Source organism: Coffea arabica, chromosome 3c (genome assembly GCF_036785885.1).
Source record: "Coffea arabica cultivar ET-39 chromosome 3c, Coffea Arabica ET-39 HiFi, whole genome shotgun sequence".
Lineage (NCBI taxonomy): Eukaryota > Viridiplantae > Streptophyta > Magnoliopsida > Gentianales > Rubiaceae > Coffea > Coffea arabica.
Window position 1 is genome coordinate 245001 of NC_092314.1, and position 20073 is coordinate 265073.

Genomic DNA, 20073 nt, shown 5'->3' on the forward strand with positions numbered 1-20073 from the left:
ATTTAAAATTTAAAACTTTCTTTCCCACTTAAAATGATTGCTTAATAAATCATTTATAGTTTGTTTTCAAACTTTAACCCCTTTTTTCTTTCATAAGTAAAGAAAATAATTTTGGATAATTTGATTAGTTTCATGTTAAAATCATTTACTTCATTACAACTCTATCATTTTAACCCATTTTATTTCATGATTAATAAGATTGATTTGTCAAATCTGAGGAATAATGTGATTAGTCCCATTTTTTTAATCATTCATATAGTAACATTTTTAGCACTGTCCTTTCACATATATGCATGGATTTGTCCAATTATAGCCATTATTTAATCATTTTACTTTCTGCAACTAAATTAATTTTTTTTACCTTTAAACTTATCCTATTAGATGATGATTCTAACCAATGAAATAAACATTTTTGACATACAATGTCACATAGATTATTTTTTACATGCGCAAAACTTCATCTGGATAATTTCACATTTAACATGTACATCAAAAGGTGCACATAAAACAAAATTTTTATATGAATTATAAATTAATAAAATGAGCATTTAGATGTTTTTTTTTTTTTTAGTGTTTATCAAAAATTTCAAAACAAACATTTGTTTAAATGATTATCTTGGGTAATCGTCACAAAAAATAGTAGTATTTCACCAAAGTTGTACCCAATTATTTTGCCTTCATGACTATAACTCTAACTCTTTATTTGAAGAAAAAATCTTAAAAAGAGAGGTAATGAATCCTAAATGATAAAACGAATAGAAAGATTGGAGTATATGGCAGGAAAGGGTAAAAATAAGGTAATGAATCCTAAATAGTAGAAGGAGTATAAAGATAGGAGTATATGATTGGGGAGGGTAAAGTCGAGTAAGCTGTAGTTATGGGTTGGGATGAAACTATCAAAATAAATGATTTATGTGGGTTAAATGGATATAATTTTACATGGTTTTGGCTATCTTACCAATTTACAATCCACTGCAAAATTTTATTTATTTTTTCTCCCATATTCTTTGAGCAACAAAATAATATATCATTGCAATCAACAAAAATAAGAACACATTGCATTAATAAATAAAATTTTACCTAACAAAATTACACAGAAGAACCCATAGTGGTGATCATAAGTAGTTTTAATTTTGTCACTCTACAAGAATCTCAAAATAATTTAGGTATGAATGCAAGAAATCAATTTATACTTAATGAGTTAATTAAAACTTTGAAATAAGAGTGGGAGGAAGTAGGATAAAATATAACAAAAATTAAAGAACGGGAAAAGAAAGTTAAATATGCCTTTACAAAAAGCAGAATATAATTATTGAATTTGTTACTAATGAATTTGAATCTAAATCTAATTTAATTAGGTCTAAATAGGTAGTCCTAATCTATCTATGTAATAGTCACTAATTAATGAGTTTAATTGGGTTACCCATTTAAAGCTAATAAAATTGCAAGCCTATACTCATTTGTTGACGAGCAAGTTCAAAAATTAGTTATTATTTATAACTATATATGGAGCGTAACATGATATAGGGTAAATAGGGTGCGAAATTGGGCAAGAGATTAAATAATTTGATAGAAACAAGGTAGAGTGAAGGAAATGTAGAGTTTGTAGGAAAGAGAAGAGTTGGAGGGATATGAAAAATTTGGGTTAAAAAGGTGAGGAAAAGGGTAATGAGAAGTAGGGAAAAATTAACGAGAAGTGGCGCAAAATAGAGAACGTGGTCAGAAAGAAAAACATTTTATACTTGGCGTACTTTTAGTATTTCTTTAGATATTTTTGTGACATTTGTTCATATTTTTTAATATACGATAAGGTTTTAGATAAGGTATGTAAGTATAATATAAATTAAATACTAAAATAGTACTCTTTTGATTTTTTAACCTTTTTTCATGTAACTAATATAAGTAATTCATTTACTATTATTATTATTATTATATTAAACATTAATCCGTGCATTGCAAGACTAGTTACTACTGTATATTGTAAAGTATTATTCATTTGTTGGCATTGAATGGGAAGATTGTGAGTCATTCATTATTCATTTAGGAGTATGGTAATAACAACCATAGTTGTTAGGATCGCGATCGGGATCCTATAATCCTGACACGATCCTATTATTTTTAATAAATTAAATAACAATTTTAGTATTTTGACTATATCTTTGTGTAGAAAACTTGAAATTGAGTGTCGTTTTATTGCGTTGTAAACTATATTCAGAGTGTTTTAAATCCATGTAAATAATTAAGCCCAATTTCAAACCTAGAAAATTTGATGAATCTTTATATTTGACTCATATAATTCACTAAAGTGAATAAATGATTTGTTATAGGTTATCACATGGAGCTAGTGTTTTGTGTCATTATTATAATAAATTAATATGGTTTAGAGCCTTTAGAAATGAATTAACCTTAATTAACAATATAATTATATTGATTGCACATGAATTACATTATTTGTTACTATATTTATGAATTGCAAACTTAAAAATTTATAAATATGATAATTTATTATATTTTTTGTAAGATCTACTGATTCTACGATTCGATCTTACGATCCGATCCTACAAATAAAAAAAACGACGTTAGGTAGGATCCCAATTTTGCAAACCTTGATAACAACAATACAAATGCGTCAAAGCGGAGGTCGTTGGTCAAACCTTATCCACTGGTCAGCCGTTTGATTTGGCACTAAATCAATTTGGTGGGAGGAATGCAGGTAATTTATAGACAATGATTAACAGAGTGGAGCGTATTTGGACAGCGATTAGAGCCTCGTTGTACCAAAAAAAATAAAAAATAAAAAGACTCTGTTCAAAAATTTAAAAAGTGAACTTGATTTGCGTTGGAGATATGTTCAAAGCAGTGTAGCTGTTATTGAAATTGGTGGGATGGAAGTGATTTTATAATTATATATAATATATTAATATTTTGATATATATCCAAATATATAATACTAATGGTTTATACTTATGAGTTATCTGTCAAAATACATTAATAGATTAGCAGTAATTACTTCATTTGTTGGTTGGTATTGAGTATTGAATGAGAAGATTGTGAGTACTGCAAAAGCGTCAAAGCGGAGGTCGTTGGTCAAACCTTATCCAGTAATCAAATCTTAGTTTATATGCGTCGTCATCTTTCAAGAATTTTTGTTGGCTTCCAGTTCCGGACTGGAGAGGGACGTGAGAAGGCGGTCACATTCTACTCTTCTCTCTTGTTGCAAGTGAAACACGAAAAAAAAAAAAAAAGGAGATAAAAGCAGAAGTAGCCGAAGGAGGAGAAGAGTAACTCAAGCCAGCTTTGGTCAGTCCATCTCTCAGAACTCACATACCATTCTCTCTTTCTTTCTTTCTTTCCATTGCTTTTGTCAAATTTCTGTGTTATGTCCTTTTCACAACTTATCGTTTCAATAATTCCTTCTCATGCTTCCATGTCATCATGGCCACAATACCATCATCGTCTTTGTGTTTGTGTTTTTTTTTTTGTTTTTGGGGGGGGGGGGGGGGGGCTGGGTTGATGATTAAAAAAAAAAAAAACTAAAAAAATCTTCCTGTTGTCAATCTCGGATGAATAAACATACAATTCTGCGGTCAACAGGAGTCTAAATTTTGATATATAAAATGAAAAGTGATAAAGAAGGGCGAAGGGGGGCAAAGATTTTACAAAAAAAATTAAACAGAATTCATAAAAATGGGACGCCTCCTGTACAGATCCATCATTAGTGCAAGTTTCCAAGAGCCCCTCAGTTGTTCTTCTGCAACTGGCAACATTAAAGAAGAAGAAAAAAATTTAATCAAGATGGTTGAAGGGGGAGTCTCAAAAGCCGGCAGAACTGAATTCACGGAGTGCTGGCGCACAACATGGAAGACACCCTACATCATGAGATTGGCCTTATCCGCTGGAATTGGAGGTCTCCTCTTTGGTTATGACACAGGTAATCCAGAAGACACCCCACCCCCTCGTGCTTCATTCACTTCCGACCTTGACAAGATTTTCCCTTTACACGCAAGATTGCATTTTTATTCCCCTCTTGCATCCCTAATTTGCTGTAGGAGTTATTTCCGGTGCCCTCCTTTACATTAGAGACGACTTCAAAGCTGTTGACAGGAAGACATGGCTCCAGGTACCACAAGTTCCTTCCACTTTCCATCATCCTCTCTCAAGAATAAGAATTTCTTCTTGTTTAATTACTGCTTCTCTAGGTAAACTGTTCTTGTTTAAAAATTTTCAGGAGACAATTGTCAGCATGGCTGTTGCAGGAGCTATTCTTGGTGCTGCATTTGGCGGATGGATCAGTGACAAATTCGGTCGCAAAATCTCCATTTTGGCGGCTGATATTCTCTTCTTTGTTGGAGCTATTGTTATGGCCGTTTCTCATTCTCCCTGGATGATCATTGTTGGGAGAATATTTGTTGGCTTAGGGGTTGGGATGGCATCCATGACTGCGCCTCTTTACATTTCAGAAGCTTCACCCCACAGAATCAGAGGCGCTCTTGTTAGCACAAATGGTTTCTTAATTACCGGAGGCCAGTTTCTTTCCTATCTTATCAATTTAGCTTTCACCCACGTAAGAATTGGACATCATCTTGCTCCGTTATTGTCCAATGCATAAAGAAAGAAGATTTCTGAGAGTCCATTTAATTTTTTGTGCAGACCAAAGGAACTTGGCGGTGGATGCTCGGAGTAGCAGGAGTTCCAGCACTAGTCCAGTTTATTCTAATGCTGTCGCTCCCCGAGTCTCCGAGATGGCTTTACAGAAAGGTTCCGCCACAACCGTTCTTTACTCAGATTACATTTTTATCGCCTTAGTCTGCTTTTGCTTTTTGTAATTTGCGACTCCCCTTTGCCAAGCAGGGTAAAGTTGACGAGGCCAAATCCATATTACAGAGGATTTATCCTACTGAGGAAGTTGAGGAGGAAATGCAGGCCCTGAAATCATCAGTTGATGAGGAAATGGCCCTACAAGGTTTTGTAGGAGAAGGCAGCTTGCTTTCAAAAGTAAGGCAAGCCTTGAGTTATCCTGTTTTCCGGAGGGGACTATATGCTGGGATTACAGTTCAGGTGGCTCAGCAGTTTGTTGGCATCAATACTGTCATGTATTATAGTCCAAGCATAATCCAGTTCGCTGGTTTTGCTTCAAACCGGACTGCTTTGGCACTGTCCCTCATCACTTCTGGTCTCAACGCAATTGGGTCCATCATTAGTATGTGTTTTGTTGATAGATATGGAAGGAGGAGGCTTATGATCATTTCCTTAATAGGCATCATAACTTGCCTAGTGGTTCTATCGATCGTGTTCTTCCAGGCTTCTGCCAGTGCTCCACCTATCGGTAAGGCTGAGTCTGCCCATTTTGGTGGCAATTCCACATGTTTTGGCTATATCCAGGCCCCAGATGCATCTTCTTGGAATTGCATGCAGTGCCTGCAGAAGGCATCTCATTGTGCATTCTGCTCAAATGGAGCAAATCGAGTAAGTTTTTGTTTATCTGGCTTTTGTCCTTGTGGTTCTTCCATAGCAATTAGCTAGGGATATTTCTTTGTGCTAAATATGGTGTGAAGATGTGAGCAAGTTTCCCAAATTTTATGGGTCCCTTGATTCGATGGTTTTGCATTGCATCGCTGAAAATTTATGCATACGATATATTATAGTAGGAGTATTTGTTAATGCAAAACTTTCTCTATGTCATTGTTTTCAATCAGTTCTCTCCTGGAGCATGCCTGGCCTCAAATGATGAATTGAAAACTGCATGCCGGGCTGAGAGCCGAACGTGGTATACAAAAGGTTGCCCCAGCAAAGTCGGATTTCTAGCCGTCGTTTTACTGGGATTGTATATTATAATGTACTCACCAGGAATGGGAACCGTTCCATGGATTGTTAACTCAGAAATTTACCCCTTGAGATACAGAGGCATTGGTGGAGGAATTGCTGCAGTTGCAAACTGGACTTCAAATCTTATAGTGAGCGAGACTTTCTTAACCTTAACTGAGGCTCTTGGCTCAGCTGGCACATTTCTTCTTTTTGCGGGGTTTTCCTTCATTGGTCTGGTGTTCATCTTCTTCCTTGTGCCCGAAACAAAAGGACTACAATTTGAGGAGGTGGAGAAGATGCTAGAGAATGGATTTACACCCTGTAGTTGTTCCAAGAACGGAGGTGGTTCCAAGGATGAGGGTTCTGCTTAATGCTTGAATCAGCTATCTTAGATCAGAAAATATATTCATCTCAAAAGTGTTCATAATGATAGCAACATGTAATCCTCGAGATGTTACTGGAATTAGCTTTCATTTTGATTCTGCGTGGACTTTGTAAGAATGTTTTAAAAATCGGACCGTTAATTAAACCGGTGAAGTGAAAGGGTCGAGATTCAATCGATCGGACCGATTTAACTCCGATTCAATGAATTTTTTTAAAAATAATTTATATAAATATACATGCATAAAATAAGACATATAATGGATAATTTAATACTTTATATGATGAAAAGTTTATTATTTTTGAATAACCTGGATTTTTAAAAATAATTTTTTTAAATTATAAGTTAAAACAAATAAATTTAATCTCAATTTCAATTATATCTACCCAAAAAATCTTAAATTCAATCCAAAACTATCACAATATTTTAAAATTATACAAAATTCACGTCTATGAGAATTTAGACATTTTGAACTTAAATTTTAATTTACGTTTTGGAATATAGAGATTGCAATATAAAAAAGGAAGTTTGGAATTCGAAAAAAATCAAGAGAATCAAAAATAGAAATACAAATTGGATTCGAAACAAGAAATGAGATAAAAGTGAGTGGTTGTGGAATTAAATAATTTGGGTTAAAGAAAAATAATTCTTTTTTAACTTTTTTTTAATTTAATGAACAAAAACAAAATTAAAAGATGAAATAAAACATTAATAAATTTAAAATAAAGAGATTTGATTAAAAAAGGAATGACAAAAGAAAAGATGATACAAAGAGAGAGAGTTGAAGGTTAAAAATAAAGAGCAATGAGAGGATGAGATTTTGTAAAAAAAAATGGAACAAAAAAAATAAAAAAAAAGGAAAACTTGAAAATCGAAAACCACCGGTTCAAATCCGGTTCGACGGTTTCACGATTCAACCGATTTTTGACCGGTTCTCTGACAAAATCAACCATAGCATTGAACCTGACCAGTATCATGGTCAGTTTGCGGTTCAATCGGTCGAACCACCGGTCCGATCCGATTTTCAAAACACTGATGTGGCGGCATCGCTTCATTACCAACTTACTACCCTCATAGTCAATTAGCAAAGACAAGTACATCGCCTGCTGCTGCTGCTTCTATTGATAACTTGTTTCTTCCTCATCATCCTTGCTTGAAAGTGTTTTTTGATCGAATACATCTGCACAGAACGGTTTGATTGCACCACATTGGGTCCAAAAAACAGATGCCACCAGGGATGGTCGCTGCACTATGAATATAAATACCCCCTTTGATTCATTTTGATTGTAAGTTAACTTTTTGGAAGAGTAATTCTAACTGCTATTGTTTTAAAATATCTTTACATCAATATTAGAGGTATGACTAAATATTATATTTTACATTAACTATAACAATAATATTAATAAAAATTACATTATTCAACGCATTAATCAAAGTAATTATTGAATAAGGTAGGTTACGCTCACTGATAACAAAGTATATTAAATTAGAGTAGTTTAGAGAAATTACAAATTAACTATTATTTTCAATTGGAAAGTGAATCATAATTTGGAATGGATGAAAAGGAAATACAAAACAAGACGATCAAAGCGGAGCGAAGGCAGTGTGTATACTTGCAACTACTAACTACAATGAAGTTTCCGGACTGCTAATTATGACACAAAGGCCATCTTCTTCCTTGGTTCTTAAGCTGATGGTAGACAAAGCCGCACCTTAAAATTTACTCATTCTCGTCGAATTTGATGAATCAAAACACGACCCCACGCTCTCGCATCAACCATATTAAGCGCACAAAAACTATTGCACCCGGTTAGTATGGTTTTCCGTCTTGAAGGGTTGAATGAGAGAGAGGCAACTACAAGCCAGTCTTGAGCGCAATTGTTTGTTTGCTAAGTTGGAAGTGCGATTTGCATGGGACAATGGGAATAGGGGAACAAGAATCGATGATCGACCATCTAATGTCCAGAACAACCATGACAGGTATCACTACTGTGTTCCCAGAGTTCATATTTGTAGTTCACAAAAAAGGTCTCTTAGCCAACCTGTTTCCATAAACCGTCGGAAAATTCAGAGAATAACTTCAGCTCCTGAAAATTCACATGTGCTATGCTGGTTGAATGCAGCAAGAATAAAGGGTATTCCAAAAATTCCTATTCAGACTTCGTCTTGAGATGGTACGCATCACCAAAAATGATAATATGAGAGGCTAACGTTTTCAACTAATGACTAGCACTGCAATTTAGTTGTCGACGTGATTGCAAGCAAGCTCGCGAGGACATCTTGACCTTCTTACGAAGATACCACAAATGGAATGGATTTGGAAGAGAAAAAATGCGCAGTTTCTCGTACTAAAGTTGCTGCTTCCTTGATACGCGCCATCATAGTGGATAGCTCCATTCATACTGCAGCAGGATAACTCTTAGCTTGTGCACCTTGTATCCCCGCTTCAACAAAATGCCGGGCATCAGTGCATCCAATGCTCCACCTTCTTAATATTGCTTTACAGACAATCTCTCTGATAACAAGCAAGGATAAGCAAACATATCAAACGTCAGAGTATGAAACCATCTTATGCAGTTTTTTGAATCTAAAATTACACTTCAGAGAGAAATGTCAATAATGAGAATTGATATGCAGAAAGTGATGCCTTTACAGTCCTGTCAAATTTAAGACGTTTAACAGTTGGTCCGTATGAAAACAACCAAGGGTGATGAAATGTATGATTATCAAAGTACAATGGCACCTTATGCGCTTCTGAAGTCTAAATTAACAATTAAGAACTGAATCTCAATATTGGAGAACAGAGAAGCAGGGAGGAGGGACGATTGCCAGTTCTGTTGGAATACTGAGCTGTCCTCGACAGCCCAAGGCATACAAAGCAGTCACTTCATTTCTTGCTAACTTACAAGTAGGAAAGGACAATCACTGCAGAAAGATATGGTGGTTAAGGCATCAGAGCCAAAAAATAACAGTCCAGTGAGAATGGAAAGTAGCATATGGATCATCAGATCAGTATCCACCAATTTGATATCTTAAAATTTCAGTAACACTTTATGTTCTTTCAAAACTAAAGAGTAGGGAGAGAGCATACTTATGAGTTCATATGTCACGATCATTGTTGTACCATAGAAAGACATATTTAAGAACCTAGGTGCAAACCCTCTATAAAATCCTCTCCAGCCATCTTCTTTAAGAAGTGCCCTAGTGGTCTTCATTACTGATGGTCTTCCGACACCATAATCATCAATTACCTTCAAATAAAACCCACAAAATTAAGTATAGCAATGACAATAAACATGCATTCTGATCCTGTAGTCAGAGAATTTAACAATGCACTGAGATTTGGTACCTGAAGCCTTGTCTTTACAGTATCTAAAGGGGTAGTAACAATTGAAGAACATGCACCGGCTACCATTCCTGCTGTAGCCTGGACAGTAACCATCTGTAAATGAGATGGTTTCTGTTGCATATCATCCCTATAACCCAGGCTCCTGAAGTCATAAAGTAAACCCAAAGAAACGTTTCAGCATGAACGACTTCTAGATATAATAAGAGAGTGTAGCAATTATACCACCAAGACATACGTCCAGATCATGTGCTGAGCTGCCCCATATGCTCCCCACCAAAGTGCTGATGCAGGGGTTTGAGACAGAGCTGTTAATCCAAAGCCTCTATACAAACCACGAATTCCTTCAACCTTAGTAACTTTACGAACAACATCATATGGACCATTGCAAGAAGTAGTCCCTGGAAGCCCTTGAACCATTAGTCGCTGGCAGATCTGAAATGTAAACCCCAAAATTGGGGAGGAACAACATGCAGTATTTAACAGAGTGAACAAGAAAAATTCAGAGAATCTTTTCTCGCACTCGGGTTCTACTGTTCACAAAGAACGTTCTAATCAATTAACTTTCTAGGTAATAGTACAAAAACTTTCAGAACTCAAGCACCAAGACATGTTTCACTGGGTTGGTGTAAATCAAAATTTCAAGTTCAATACTTTCTTACTTGCTTTAGGTCCTCTTTCAGTCTTCCAGTATTCTTCTCCCTCTTTTGTTTTAGGGGTGCGGGGTAGGGACGATTAGCATTAATCAGAAACACAACAAAATTCAGTTTCTGGCTGTAACTCTTCCACTCAACAAAGATTCTTCAATCTTTGATGATTTTAACAATACTTATTATGGTCTTACAACAATTGACACAAGCCAGAAGACAATAAAATCAGAAATCAAATTAAAAGAAATCTTTGAATGCAGTCTTAAGAGGTAGTGTACCTACCACCTCTAAAGGGACGAAGTATACACATGAAACTATATTTGAAAACATTCCAGCAACCGCGTTTGCGATGCCAACACGAGTAGCTTCTGGCACATCTAGACCTTCAGTGCATTTAAACATCATATCTTTTGATACTTCAAGTGAAGTGAGAGCCAGGACTCTGCCTGGCAACGATCCAATTGCAGATGTACCAAAACCTCTAAATATGCCAGGTAGACCATCACTCTTGATTATGTGTTTGAACACAGACATTCCGTTCACACGGGAGAGACCAGAAGCAGCTACTTGCATCCTTGTCTTGACAACTGCAGTTGGGTGTATTAATGCTGACTGAGCAGTAAAGAGGATGGCCCCAATAACGTGAAACCTTGTCTTATCCAACCTAAACTCAAGGCACAGCAAGCATCAGGGATAGCTCAAGATTTCTAGAATGTAATTTACGAGCGGATAAACACATTTTGTAAAGCACTAAACAGATAATCGGAATAGGAGAATGCAGGAGATACTTAATCCTGAAGAATGAAGAAAAATGAAATGCACGTTGTGGTAAATAGAGACTAAGAAGCAAGTCCTTGATACACGTAGTTTGTCAGGATCGCATTTTGTAAAGGGCTAAAGTACAATTCGAAATGCAGTGAGACAATTTGGATAAGAGCATAACTTTGGTTTTCGCTCATAAAATAAACTTTCATTCGAACCATCATCTGCAATCCAGGAATGAATGATACAGACAAAAGCGTACAAAAAAGGTGATGATCAACAGTCTAGGGAAGCAAGGAGTACAAATAACGGGATCGGTGTCGTATCATAAAAAGCAAGACTGTTTACGAGTTGAATGATATGGCAATCTCGAAACTTGTATGGAAAAGAATTTTTTTTTTTTTCAATTGCACCACATTGTACGTATGTGATGACCCTAAACTCTAAGAAGGCAGCCAGGCTTGGCCCTGGAACATTTTTTTTTTCTTTTTGGTTGGGGGGCATGAAATCAGCATCAGAATAGTAAGTAGTAATTAACAAGCAGCGTCATTCGTGATGATCACCATTACTTGCAATTCATCATCATCATCTTCTTCTTCTTCAAAAGTGGCAAAAGAGTTGATGTTTGCAAAACTCATGCCATCTCATTTATTTGACATTGCAAGATCCAAAATTTTCAAACATAATTATACCCCACTAGTGAAAAAAAATGGAAAAGGAAGTTTTTCTTTTCCCTTCTTAAACAAAACATAGTGAATCGAATAATTGAACAGCAAAAATATCAAGTGGTTTTTTTTTTTTTTTTGTGCATTAATAAGTAAATAGAGCGAGTTAAAGCCTGAGGAGGGAAAAAATAAAAAGACAGAGTTGAGAGAGAAGAAGGAATAAGCGAGTACCTGTCCCAGTGAATGTTAGTGTCGGCCAGAGCCAGCTCTGAGGGGCGACTCCCTACTGCTTCTGTTTCTACCGCCATTTGTTTCTCCCCCGTATTTGTATTGTATACTAATAGCAAAATAATACTTATTAGTAAGAGGTTTGGCCAAAACAAATCATACGACTATAGGAAGGATTACTACTGCTCCTTTCTACTCCCACCGGTGCCTCCAGCCAATTGGAGTTGATTATCAGAAGAAGAAGAAGAGAGGCAGAAAAGACGGCAACACTTTAAGAAAATTATTGTTGCAATACGCTGCTGGTGCAAAGCTTGGGACCGAAGGAGGGAAATTTTACAACAATATAATAATAATAAGAAAGCTTCGGAAGGTTCCGGGGGTCCCGGAATTCCGGAAACTGGGCTACGCTTATGTTGTTTTTAATTTTTTTTTAGGGATAATTGCAGAAAACTCCCTTGACATTTCTGACACCGGCACTCACCTCCCCTATCTATGGTTTTAAGACAGCAATGACCTCTCCTGGGAGGAAATTGTGGCCCATTGCAGACAAAAGATTGTGAAAATAAACCTTTATACCTTGATGAACGAGTTGTGCAAAAGAAGCCGCCTATTTATCGCTAACAAATTAACTAATTAAATTACCTGTGAGTTCTAACATGTTTAGACTTCTAACAGGTTTAGGCAGCATAAGCATGGCTAACCAACCAATGGCTCCAATTGAAGAGGAAGATGGCGCCATGAATTGGTGCACCAATCTGTGAATGACAACTTGAGAGTTGTACATAAGGGAAAAAGTATGTTGGTTCTACTTAGTTCACGAGAGCCAAAATAACAGTGAGAGAATAAACAAAATAGGCAGCTGTAAGCAAGCAGAATCTAAGCATTTTGTTCAGAAACTTTGCAAGAATCACAATCATACAGGTAAATGTTCCTTGCTGTAGCCACTTTAAGACATAAATTTTGCATGTTAGTTGTTGTATGATAAAATGCCATCCCTTTAACCTTCAGTACATTCACAAGTTATCAACGATGAAAAATGAATGGATGATGTATCATCACTTTAACGCTTATTGATGATTGATGGAGTATGTTACTGATGATTAATGGCATATGAACGGATGATGTATCATCACTTTAACATTTGCTGCTCTGTTTGTAGATGCGCCTTTTCTTGATCTTCACTTTGCTTGTATTAGCACATTGTATCGGTCATTGTGTGAGTTCATGGCTAGTTTGTGATACAAATTTACAAGATTGCAGTATTCAAAAATGCAGTCAATAATAATCGTCACTCTTAAAACTATAAGATGGCTCTCCTTCCTACTCATGACATAACTGTCCATTATGAGGGGGAAAAAAAAAAAAGAAGAGAGAATCTCAAATGTTGATCAAATTGGTAACTTGTTATGTGATGCTGTCGTTAAAGTATTTAGTCAAGTCTCTAGGCACGTGAATATGTTATTGCACGTGAGGTGTGAAATTCCTGAAACAGGTGGCATGTTTGATATAATTGATGGTGGATTTTGTTAGTGAAATGTTCGATAACTTGCAAATCTAGCCATTTGTAACCCAAGCCCAATTTCAGACACCACCGGTCCAATGATTGAGTTGACGTCGGTGGCTTGGTGGTGCTGTTGCTCTTGCTCTTGCATTTGCGCGTACACTACTATCTCCGGTGGTATATTTATTATACAGTAAGCATTATTGTACCATTCCAGATATGCGGTAGACGACGGACCTCATGATAACGACGTCGTCTTTTTCAGTTTTCATTCCCTCCCATGGCTTCTAATAAAGATAAAGAAGAAGAGACTAGACTAGAGAAGAGAAGAATTTTATTCTCTCCCTAAATTTTCGTTTTCCTATTTTTTTTTTTTTTCTCACCCAACAAAGCGCAATGGATGTCTCTTTTTCATAAATATCATATTTAAGTATTTTTATTTTTTTAAAATTCAATAACTATTAATTTAATAATATATAAAATTTAATAAATTCCAAAAATTAAAATACATAAAAATGATTTTTATTGTATTTTAAATTTTTTATTATATATATATATATATATATATTTTTTTGAAGCTATTGTACTTATTTGACCCACCCTCCTCCACCCAGGGACGCTTGCTAGGGTTTCCTTAACCGCGTCCACTTCCAATTATTATTATTTATTTACAGCCATAAATCCACGAATGAATATACATATGTATAGACGGATAGTTATAGGCATAGCAGAAAATTATGCGTGCCAAAATCAATTGTAATAAATTGGATACAAAATCATCTAAATTTGAGTCTGGAACCACAACGACAACAGCAACAGCTCTGGTTCAGCAGGAGGTGAAGGCAGTCAACCATGGCTTGAATCTTCTCTCCTCTCTATCTCTCTCTCGCCCGCGCGCGCTCGTTCGCTCGGTAAATTCACTTCTCTACTCTCTCTCTCTCAGCATCCTGTACTATTTGTTTCCATGGTTGAATATAGACTACGTATTTGATTGGTGATGTCATTTTTATTCTCCTCTTCTTTCTTCCTTTTTTTTTCTTTGATTCCAGAAAAGAAAAGCTGTGATGGTGCTTAACTTTTGAGTATCAATTGATTTGTTAGAGACTGATTGATATGAGAAACCATGTAGTAGTATTAATTTTTGTGTTTTTTTTTGGGTGGGCGCGCCGGAATTTTTTTTTTTGGGGGGGGGGGGGGTTGGTTGAGGGGAAGATAGCTGGGTGTTTCCAAAGCGATACTTCTCTCAAAAGTAGGATTTCTCTCTTGGTCTGTTTGTTTATGTTTTCCTCCTTAGATATGCTTAATTGGTTCATATATATATATTTTTTTTGGGCAGAAATAGGATTTATGCGATCATTTCAAGGCTCTGATTCTTCCAACCAGCTTCCTTTTGTTATTTTGTTAACTCTGCAGAACAGTGTTTAGTCGTCAAGTTTTACTGTTGCCCACTCTTGCGCGCGATACACTGTTAGATTCTTCCGGACGTGGTGTGGAAGTAGCATTACGCCTGCTAATAACCCCCTGTTCTTTGCTTTCTTTAGAGGTGGCAGTCTTCGGATGGAATTCTATAGCTTTCCGGAACAAGAATATGCAGATACTTATTTGGTAATCTTTCTGGCCGTCTAATGGTCAAGTTTTTCAACGTCTGTTTCTCACCTTGTCATTCTGGTCTGCAGTTTGGTGTGTTTTTTACCAATTGATAGTAGTGATTGTATTTTGGTGTCTTAGATTCAAGGTACTGAGTTAAACTCACAGTTCAGTAGCCCAAGTCTTGAAGCCATGTATAGCGAAGGAGCTCCGGAATTCATCGTTGATCAGGGCTTGTATTATCCTACTGCCACCAATTATGGATATATCTGTACAGGTTAGGATACCACCTATGTTGTATTCGAGCCAGTGATTACTTTTTTGTTGTGTTCTCTCTTCTTGTTTTATCTTCTTGCATTTATACATGTAGTCCGGTATGTATATGTATCCATATTTGTTGATGCAGCTCCTTTTTGTCCAGGATTTGAATCACCTGGTGAATGGGATGACCACCGCAGGGTTTTTGGTCTGGATGGTCAAGATATCCAATACGCCGTGAGTTCATTCGCACATACAATGTCTTCCTTTACCACTTTGTGGCTATGTGGTAGTTTCTAACCTCAGAATGTTGTTTGTCCAGGGTTCCCAAACTGAAACTTTTCCCTTTCTATATTACACACCTACCTATGGATATGGACAGTACACCTACAACCCTTACATTCCTGGGGCTATGGTGGGAGTTGATGGGCAATTTCTAGGGGCACAACAGTACTACACCATCCCATCTTATGAAAATCCTTCATCTGCACCAGCATATTTCCCCATGGTTGTTCAGTCTAGGTCAGATCTCATTGCAAATAATACAACAGACCCCTTCCTTCATACTACCACATCTACTGCTAATAGAGCTGATCGCTCAGGTCTGAAGCAAAATATTTCTTCAGCTTCTTCTGCCCTTTCCTCAAATCTTTTGGGGCCTGCTTCTAGTCAAGCTAGTTCCATGATGATGGTATCTGATGGAACTAAAACGAATGCTACAGCTAGCGTACGACCTATCACACATGCAAATGTTACATCCAACAGATTGTCCCGCCCACCTTCTAACCAAATTCTTCAGGTTGGACTTACTTTGCTGAGAAAACAGCTTGTACAAAATGTTTTTGATAAGTTTTGTCATTATCTGAGGTGCCTGAATGTGTACTCATAATTGTTTTAGCTAAGTTTAATGCAGATGTAACTACCTGCTGTTGCACTCTCTGCTTTCTTCCTCTGGCTATTTGTCTAGCCGTTCTCCTTTTGCTTTACTTGAGGTTGTGAGAGGTCGTAATTCACAAGTAAAAATTTGGTTTACCTGCCCATTTTAACATAAGTTTTCTTCTTTGCAGGGTGGAGTTAGTCAAGCCCTGGAGCATATGCCACCTGGGAAGGCTTTTCCGAGCAGTAGTCAATTTAAAGTTGCTCAACCACGTGCTAATGGGATGTCTAGCTTTGGATCTACATTGCATGTGGAGCCCACTACAGACAAAGTTCAACCCACGTTTCCTCACGGGAGAGGTCCAAATGTTACAAAAGTAAGGCCTGATGCACTTGGTGAGCAGAATCGAGGCCCTAGAGTTGACAAACCAGAAAATCAATTATCAGTTAAAGCTTACACAACCAGGGCAGGAGATGCTGATACGGAGGGAAATATTATTATTAATACCGATGGATATAATAAGGATGACTTTCCACTTGACTACACCAGTGCCAAATTTTTTGTTATTAAATCGTACAGTGAAGATGATGTGCACAAGAGTATTAAGTACAATATTTGGTCCTCCACACCCAATGGGAACAAGAAGCTAAACAGTGCTTATGAAGACGCTCAAAGATTTGCAAATGGAGATTCAGGACGCTGCCCAATTTTTCTCTTCTTTTCTGTAAGTGACACTCAGTTCTATTATTTTACGGGTGAAATCATGTTCTTTTGTCTTTTTTGATGCACTGTCACTCGATTCTTGAGGTATGGACCTTCTTGAAATGAAGCTTTGTGGCAATGGTAGCTTCCATTTTTTGTGAAGCTAACTGCTTGTCCTCTTGAAATGAAGGTAAATGCAAGTGGTCAGTTCTGTGGTGTTGCTGAGATGACTGGCCCCGTAGATTTTTACAAAGATATGGATTTTTGGCAGCAAGACAAGTGGACTGGGAGCTTCCCTGTCAAGTGGCACATAATAAAGGATGTGCCAAACCCCAACTTCAGGCACATAATATTAGAGAACAATGATTATAAACCAGTAACTAACAGTAGAGACACACAAGAGGTTGGTTAACCTTTACTTTCAGTGCAAATATCAACAAATTTCCTAATTTGCTCATTATGTGACTATGGATTGGTAAATTCTTTTGGAATTTAGTTTATCTTTCTTATTCTTGTCTGTTTGGCTTTGAATGTTGCTGGTGGGCTTTGAACATTGTTGGTGGGCTTTGAACATTGTTGGCATGCTTTGCTGTGTGTTTTTGAACAACTTGGTGGTTTCTGTCATCATGGCAATCTTTGCCTTTCTTTGCTCCTGCATCCTTTTTTTTTTGGGTTCATGCTTCATGCTACACTTGGTGGATATAACATCAATTTATTGCATGAAATATTGCTTCTGAATTCTATAAATTATGCGACTATCATTGTGCATCACCTCCCGAAGAGAATGTGCTGGGAAACTTTGTTTGTTTTCAGGTGGGGAGGGTTTGCATGTGAAATTAGAGGAAAACGTATTGCCTTATTAGGACTTGGGAGATACAATGTTCCATGTAGCTTTCTCATGATAAAAGATAACTATGAATATGTTTAGCTTCTGAACCCTCCACCTCCTTTGCACCCACCCTTTCTTTTTTACTCCCTTTCACATTCTCTTTCTTGTAATCTCAAATTTTTCTCCTTTTAAATGAACTCTTGGTTTTTATCTGATGGTGTGCCATGACATGAATCTTAGTTTTGTACTTTTTTCTGCTATTATTTATGCTCAGGTACGCTTCAGGAAAGGAATTGAGATGCTGAAAGTATTTAAGACCCATGTATCCAAGACTTCTTTACTTGATGACTTCATGTACTATGAAAATAGACAGAAACTTTTACAGGAAGAGAAAGCTAGGCTGCTTATGAAAAAATACGAACATCCAGTTCTTGTTCCTGTTTTGGATCCTCCAGACAAGCTTACTTCTAGGATTAACTTTTCTTCTAAAGAAGATGATATGAGTTACAAATGTAATGATTCAAACCACTCTGATCATGATACAGCTGCGTCTGTTAAGACTGCTGGCTTAGATGGTGATACTGTAAATGATGATGTTGTGGATGTAGCAGATGGGGAAGCAAGCATACATGATTTTCTAAAGATTGGCACACTCACTATTACTCCAAAGCAGTCTGGCTCCGAGCTCTTGGGGGTTGTTACTGCTACTGTGGCAAACTCTTCTCTGTCTGATGTTGTTACAGTAGGATCTGTGCCTGTCAGGATAAAGGAAACAGCAGAATCTCCTGGTTTTCTGACATTTGGGACTATTCAAGTTGATCCTACTGTTCTCAACCACGACATGGCTTGCTATCGCGGCAAAGGTGGACAAAAATAGGTCGGTGTGTGGTCAAATTTCGATGACGGGAGTCCATCAACTATGACAAAGCATTTGCTCTATATGGTGGGTCATATTGGCCCCCTCCCCACCCTCTCTCTCTCTCTCTCTCTCTCCCCCCAAAACACAACTAGATGCCTTTCCATTGTAAAACTGAGTGTATTATGCTGGGGCAGCGTAGTTGTAGGTCATTCTCATTTTCCTTTAAAGCTCAGTCTGGGAAGGGATATTGATTTGATCCCGATGTTATACTAACCTTCTTTTGGGTATTGGAGATTATGGGTCTATGGTGCAAATTGGCAAAATTTTTTGGTATATACCTTGTAATTTACCTTTTTGGCTGTACTTTAAAGCATTTTTAATTACCTAGTCAGGGAGTCGTGACTTCGCAGGAGTTAATATATAGACTTTGAGAATGCATTGGGTGAAATACAATGCGACCAAGTAATATTTTATTGTGAACGTATCTTTCTTTGCAACAGTGACAAAGAAGGATTGATAATTTGTCTACGGGTAAAGTAGTAAGCTTCCTCTGTTGATGATAATATATGTTTTTCAAAGGCAAGAAGAAAATTGTAAAAAGTTTCATTCATGAAAACTGCACGAAGTACGAGCCCATCTCCCTGTAGTTTTAAGACAGTATTGTGAACGCAGAGTTCTATTTAGCCCTGCTACACTCGAGACTATAATAAAATAGACATCCTAGTAGAGTCGCAGCAGCAACATCTGACTATAAAAATTAAAATAGAGGCATTCTTCCAGCAACACCCGCTGAAGCAGTAGCAGTAGTGTTTCACCTGAGCCGGAGGTAAAAAGATGATCTGATTTGTGAGGAGGAGCTGGGATGGGAGATGATCCCATTTATGGCCTTCCTAGTTGCTCGGGGAACTCAAATCCTCGAGGCGTCTGGTGAAACTGAACAGTGCTTGCAATGTCAATCCAAATAAGTACTACTACTAACTAGTAATTTTCAGCATAGGCTGGTGGACACCAGCAAGCCTTTAAGGCTTTGGTGGGGTGGGAGGCATGGGCTTGCCACAATTGTGGTTCTTCAAAAAAATCCAGATGGGTGCGTGGTGCACCCGTCTGATCCGGTGGTGATTCTGTCCCCATTGGTCCTCCGTAGGTCCAGTTGGGTCTTCCTGTAATTAGATTAGGATAGAGTAGGAATAGATGTAGGAGTAGAGATGACGATTGACCAAAAAAAAAAAAAAAACTTGTAATTTTCAACATAGGCATTAGGCAATATCAGGGAAATACTAACTGTTGTTCTATTTTTGGCTTATTATAGCTAAATAAAATAGTTGTATTGTTATGTCCTAATGCTTGCCCCCTTTTAGGAATTAACAAGAATTTGGACTGGCTAAATTTAAATACGAAAAATTTTATGGTTCCTTTTGGATGCAATAATGTCTTCTTCAACTTTTTTCTCTCACTAGAGCTAATAAGTAATTTAAATTTTAAAAACTATATTCAACGGTGAATTTTATTTATGATCATGATATTTAAAACAGTTATATTAATATTACGGTAATAAGGGTAGGTTACAATCTTTTTGTTGTAAAATTGCAATATCAATTAGCAATTGTCAATTAGCAAACCTC

General features: G+C 36.8%; 3 protein-coding genes across 15 annotated transcripts; 2 read left to right on the forward strand and 1 right to left on the reverse strand.

Annotated features, from left to right (window-relative positions):
* Window positions 1-3134: 3134 nt before the first annotated feature.
* On the forward strand, window positions 3135-6287 carry LOC113733839 (inositol transporter 4-like). Of its 3 annotated transcripts, none has more exons than XM_072081601.1 (7): window positions 3135-3300; window positions 3595-3931; window positions 4050-4120; window positions 4229-4564; window positions 4651-4758; window positions 4852-5466; window positions 5697-6287. In XM_072081601.1, the coding sequence occupies exons 2-7, from the start codon at window positions 3688-3690 to the stop codon at window positions 6174-6176; spliced, it is 1854 nt and encodes a 617-aa protein (XP_071937702.1). In that variant the 5' UTR covers window positions 3135-3300; window positions 3595-3687; the 3' UTR covers window positions 6177-6287. The 3 variants fall into 3 exon arrangements, with proteins under 3 accessions (XP_071937702.1, XP_027115827.1, XP_027115826.1); XM_027260026.2 differs by having other exon boundaries at window positions 3136-3300; window positions 3708-3931; XM_027260025.2 differs by lacking the exon at window positions 3135-3300 and having other exon boundaries at window positions 3504-3931.
* A 1856-nt stretch (window positions 6288-8143) lies between these two features.
* Window positions 8144-12582, reverse strand: LOC113733840 (uncharacterized). Of its 4 annotated transcripts, XR_003459166.2 has the most exons (7): window positions 11842-12579; window positions 10466-10847; window positions 9772-9968; window positions 9537-9678; window positions 9279-9438; window positions 8931-9112; window positions 8144-8702 (listed from the first exon to the last, which is right to left on the reverse strand). XR_003459166.2 is itself a non-coding variant. In XM_072081603.1 (6 exons), exons 1-6 carry the CDS (start codon window positions 11916-11918, stop codon window positions 8677-8679), a joined length of 954 nt encoding a protein of 317 aa, XP_071937704.1. In that variant the 5' UTR covers window positions 11919-12582; the 3' UTR covers window positions 8144-8676. The 4 variants fall into 4 exon arrangements, 3 of the variants coding, with proteins under 3 accessions (XP_071937704.1, XP_027115830.1, XP_027115829.1); XM_072081603.1 differs by lacking the exon at window positions 8931-9112 and having other exon boundaries at window positions 9772-9934; window positions 10462-10847; window positions 11842-12582; XM_027260029.2 differs by having other exon boundaries at window positions 8144-9112.
* Window positions 12583-13919: 1337 nt separating this feature from the next.
* LOC113733841 (YTH domain-containing protein ECT4-like) lies at window positions 13920-18784 on the forward strand. Of its 8 annotated transcripts, none has more exons than XM_072081606.1 (8): window positions 13920-14250; window positions 14676-14944; window positions 15068-15203; window positions 15333-15421; window positions 15507-15983; window positions 16252-16785; window positions 16954-17166; window positions 17867-18784. In XM_072081606.1, the coding sequence occupies exons 2-8, from the start codon at window positions 14897-14899 to the stop codon at window positions 18467-18469; spliced, it is 2100 nt and encodes a 699-aa protein (XP_071937707.1). In that variant the 5' UTR covers window positions 13920-14250; window positions 14676-14896; the 3' UTR covers window positions 18470-18784. The 8 variants fall into 8 exon arrangements, with proteins under 8 accessions (XP_071937707.1, XP_071937706.1, XP_071937708.1 ...); XM_072081605.1 differs by having other exon boundaries at window positions 14753-14944; XM_072081607.1 differs by having other exon boundaries at window positions 14758-14944.
* Window positions 18785-20073: the final 1289 nt, after the last annotated feature.

Bases quoted from the DNA above. Each gene is read 5' to 3' on its own strand.
- LOC113733839 (XM_072081601.1), top strand. From the start codon at position 3,688: ATGGGACGCCTCCTGTACAGATCCATCATTAGTGCAAGTTTCCAAGAG. The intron at 3,932-4,049 runs GTAATCCAGAAG...AATTTGCTGTAG, and splicing joins CCTCTTTGGTTATGACACAG to GAGTTATTTCCGGTGCCCTC. The intron at 5,467-5,696 runs GTAAGTTTTTGT...GTTTTCAATCAG, and splicing joins GCTCAAATGGAGCAAATCGA to TTCTCTCCTGGAGCATGCCT.
- LOC113733840 (XM_027260028.2), bottom strand. From the start codon at position 11,918: ATGGCGGTAGAAACAGAAGCAGTAGGGAGTCGCCCCTCAGAGCTGGCT. The intron at 9,969-10,465 runs GTAGGTACACTA...TTTACATTTCAG, and splicing joins ACTTCGTCCCTTTAGAGGTG to ATCTGCCAGCGACTAATGGT. The intron at 9,679-9,771 runs GTATGTCTTGGT...TTATGACTTCAG, and splicing joins GCTCAGCACATGATCTGGAC to GAGCCTGGGTTATAGGGATG.
- LOC113733841 (XM_072081606.1), top strand. From the start codon at position 14,897: ATGGAATTCTATAGCTTTCCGGAACAAGAATATGCAGATACTTATTTG. The intron at 15,204-15,332 runs GTTAGGATACCA...TTGTTGATGCAG, and splicing joins TTATGGATATATCTGTACAG to CTCCTTTTTGTCCAGGATTT. The intron at 16,786-16,953 runs GTAAGTGACACT...CTTGAAATGAAG, and splicing joins CAATTTTTCTCTTCTTTTCT to GTAAATGCAAGTGGTCAGTT.